The sequence below is a fragment of the Callorhinus ursinus genome, unplaced genomic scaffold, assembly GCF_003265705.2.
Source record: "Callorhinus ursinus isolate GAN/ISIS: 27379988/994484 unplaced genomic scaffold, GSC_fseal_2.0 scaffold8, whole genome shotgun sequence".
NCBI classification, from domain to species: Eukaryota; Metazoa; Chordata; class Mammalia; order Carnivora; family Otariidae; genus Callorhinus; species Callorhinus ursinus.
In genome coordinates this window covers 64,612,689-64,616,285 of record NW_027397070.1, presented here as the reverse complement: position 1 = coordinate 64,616,285, position 3,597 = coordinate 64,612,689, and the positions used below count along the sequence as shown (strand labels likewise).

Here is a 3,597-nt window from a genome sequence, read left to right as displayed (position 1 = left end):
GGCAGGGTCCTTGAAGGCCACTGCCACTGATTAGACTTGTGGTACCCCAGTATCATGGTCAGACCTAGGAAGAGAGCCGCACTTAGTGGACTTGAGCTTGATCACTACTATTTCCAGGCTCCAGGTCTTGGGGTAATCCTATGCAGCCCACAGAGCCTCAGCTTTCTCATCTGTAAAGTGGGACATTAATACATGCACCTTACAGAATTCTTGCAAAGATCAAATGATGACTATTATCTGGTGAGATCTCATGCTTTGTGAAGGTTGGGGGGGGCCTGCGCACAGTGAAAACCACAGACCAGGGGGGTGGGGGGGGTGGCTGTGTGAGATAAGCTCAGGGAACAGCAGGAGGGAAAGGAACCCAGCACTGTCTTCCTATAAAGAGGAGAGGCCTCCTTGCTTTTGTGGGCTCTCCGCACTGCGGGACACGGACCCCCCCGTACCAGCCCGTGAGCGGCTCTCCGCTGTCAGTCACTCCCCGGGCGGCAGCTGGGTCAGGATCAGCTGCTCTGTGGAGGCAATCTGCAGGAGGGGGGCAGCAGTTGCGCCCCCCGGAAATGCTTGTCCGGCCACCTGAAGCAGATGGAACCCGGGTTTGTGGATTTCAGCAGCCCGGCCCCTCCACCTCTGGCCCCTCCACCCCTGGCCCCTCCACCCCTAGCCCCTCCATCCCTGGTCCCTCCACCCCTGGTCCCACTTTGCATGGATGCAGTCAGCACCTGCCCCTCTTCACCCTCACCTGAGGCCACACACACTTGCCTGGCTGTGGTCCACTACTTCCCAGAGTCTGGAGTCCATTGCTCTGTACCTTTTTCTGGGGTAGAGCTGCCACATGAGGGGCAGCTGGGAGAGGGGCAGCTGGGAGAGGGTCAGCTGGCTGGGGGACATGGGCTCCTGGGGGTGCACTGGCATCTGCCACATGTGGACTGTGATGCTGGGTTCATGCTGAAGGGACCAGAGAGGAGGTGGCGCATCAGGGACAGGGCTCCCCGACAGCTGGGCTGCATGCAACCACAGTCCTGGATGCCTGGTCCCACTGGGGAGCTGCCCCTTCAGATGTGAATGTTTTCAGAATCCCAGACCTAAAGCCATGGCACCATCTCTTGGGGGTTTGGTCTAGACCTGAAATGATGGATTCTCTCCTGGCTCCCCCAAGCATGGTCCTCCCACTGACCTGCACCCCACCTTACCCCACTGTACCCCTGAAAAGTTAGCCACTCTTCCCACCCATTGGCAACCTTGGGTCTGCACTGATTATGCCTTGGGCCTCTATCTCAGCCATTTCTAGAGTTTTCTTAACTTCTTTTTATAAGTAAGGCATCCATACACCTTAGGACCTAAGAGTGATGGGTTTTCCCCAAAAATATGTTGTAGTTTTGATCCTGACCTTCACATACTTATTATAAACATAAAAAAAATAAAATGAAATTTGGTCAATACAGAAAGGTATAAAAGTGAGTAGGGAAAACCACCACCAACTATAACCAAAGTTCCCTTTGTTATGCAACGAAATGGAAAGTTCTTTACAGTGGTTTTATCTGAGTATTTAATGTGTTTGTGATGAGCATACTAGCTTTTTATCAATTATACATATGGCAGATAATTCTTCTCAGTTTGTTGTCTTAACTTTGTTATGGGCTCTTTTTGCAGAGGAAATGCTTTTAATTACATGGCAAAATCTCTTTCCCTTTGGATTCTGGCTTTAGATAGGGTGTCAGCAAAGTGTGGGCCCAATCTGGCCTGCTAGCTCTTTTTGCAAATAAAGCTTTATTGTAGATGAACAGGTGCTCATTCCTTTACATACTGTCTTTGGCTGGTTTTGCACTACAAGGGCAGAGTCAAGTAGTCACTATAGGGTCCTTCAGACCTGCAAAGCTGAAAATATTTACTATCAGACCCTTTACAGAAAGTTTGCTGGGCTTTGGGTTAGATCAGGTTCAGAACGCTGCTTCCCATCCTAAGATTATATGTGAAAATACAGGTCTACTAGTAAGAAGTAATTATTCTAAATAGGGGGAAATGTTCATTCTCCAGGCACCCCACTGCATCCATAGCTACATTATTTGAATCCACTTTTCCCACTGGATACATTTTTATGCTTTAAAAAAAAAAAACTACCAAAATATTTTGTCCAGAATTTTTTGCATGCTTTATTTGGTGCAGGTGTGGAAAAGACTTCCAGTGTTCTCCACCAAAAATGTTCTGGATAACCTCTTGGAAGAGTGCTAGAAGTGTTTTGTATTGTTTAAAATGTCAGCAAATTGCTTATAATGGCCTAAATGGCATTTTTCAGTAGCTTGACAGGCTTTTCCCATATTACACGGAGGTATTTATTGTACCCCTCTAAGATGGATCTAAACCCCTCACCTGGGGCAACTGTTGCCAACCTGAGTGATTATCTTTAACACCTGGGGAGTTTTTGCGGTGGGGGTTGGGTAAGGGTCTTAGACTCCACCGTAGCTTCCGTATCCGGAATCCGTTTCCCAGGTGGGATTCCGGAAGGTGTTATCAGTCAAACACCCCCAAGGCTTTTTAGCTGTGGCATCCGTGACTCCCCTGCCACAGAGGTATATTATTCCTGTTTTGTAGACAAGGAACCCAAAGCTGACGTTTCTTTTACACTGTCGGCTCACCTGCTGCCTCAAGGTTGCAAAGCCTCCTGCCCGGGACCTGGAAAACTCCTACTCATCTTGCAGGGCCCAGGTGAATAGCTGCCCCATCCGTGAAGCCTTCCCAGCATGCACTGGGGACAGCACTGGGCCCTGACCTACTGACCGCCTCGGCCTCCCAGTGAGGGTTGCATCCTCTCCTGTAGATAAGCTCGTGCCACTGGCCCCTCCAGGCAGGGGTTCCGGGGGTCTGCATCAGGCATAGACATCCCTGAGCTCGGGACCCCGCACGGGCCGAGTTTTTCAGGACAAGTGAGAACGGCCTCCTCTTGCCTCTATCCCGGGCCCTATTGCTGAGTGTGCCAGGCCCACACGGGCAGAGGTCTTTGCGCGGTCCTCCCACCTCCCACCCCCCATGCCTGACAACTCACTGTGCTGCCCGGGGAGCTCCTGCCCCGAGCTCTCTGGGAGGGACTGAGCCGCACGACCACGGTCCCCCAGGTCCTCCCCTTCTCGTAGATGCCAGGCCTCATGGCCCACAGACGGTGCGCAGGCACCCCAAGGCAAGGAGAAGCCCTGGAGGCCATGGCAAGACCGCACCCCACATGGCCCTAGAGGCATCAAGTGAGGCCTCCTGGTGCGGGGCAGCCTTAAGCAGGGCGGTTACCGCACGGGGCGGGGCCAGCAGGCGCGGCCCCGCGGGGAACAGGGTCTGGACCGCAGCGGGGAGGCAGGGAGGTCAGCAAGGCGCGGACCCACCCAGGGGTGGGAGAGGCAGCGCACTGCAGGGGGCACACAGAGGCGGGGCCAAAGGGCAGGGGCAGGAGGAGTTGGGCCAGTTCTGGACTGCTGAGACAGGGCCTTGAGCTGCAGGGGGTGGGAAGGAGCCTCCCTGGGTAGGGGTCACCCCCGGCTCTGCACCCAGGGCACGAGTGTCTCCGTAAGACCAACACTCCACTTCCCTCCCATGATCCTTCCGCAGCCCCCT

The 3,597-nt window shown here is 53.5% G+C and overlaps 1 protein-coding gene across 1 annotated transcript; it reads right to left on the bottom strand.

Annotated features, from left to right (window-relative positions):
- Positions 1-471: 471 nt before the first annotated feature.
- TCL1B (TCL1 family AKT coactivator B) lies at positions 472-3,196 on the bottom strand. The gene is made up of 3 exons (XM_025869178.1): positions 3,041-3,196; positions 760-945; positions 472-522 (listed from the first exon to the last, which is right to left on the bottom strand). Exons 1-3 carry the CDS (start codon positions 3,194-3,196, stop codon positions 472-474), a joined length of 393 nt encoding a protein of 130 aa, XP_025724963.1.
- Positions 3,197-3,597: the final 401 nt, after the last annotated feature.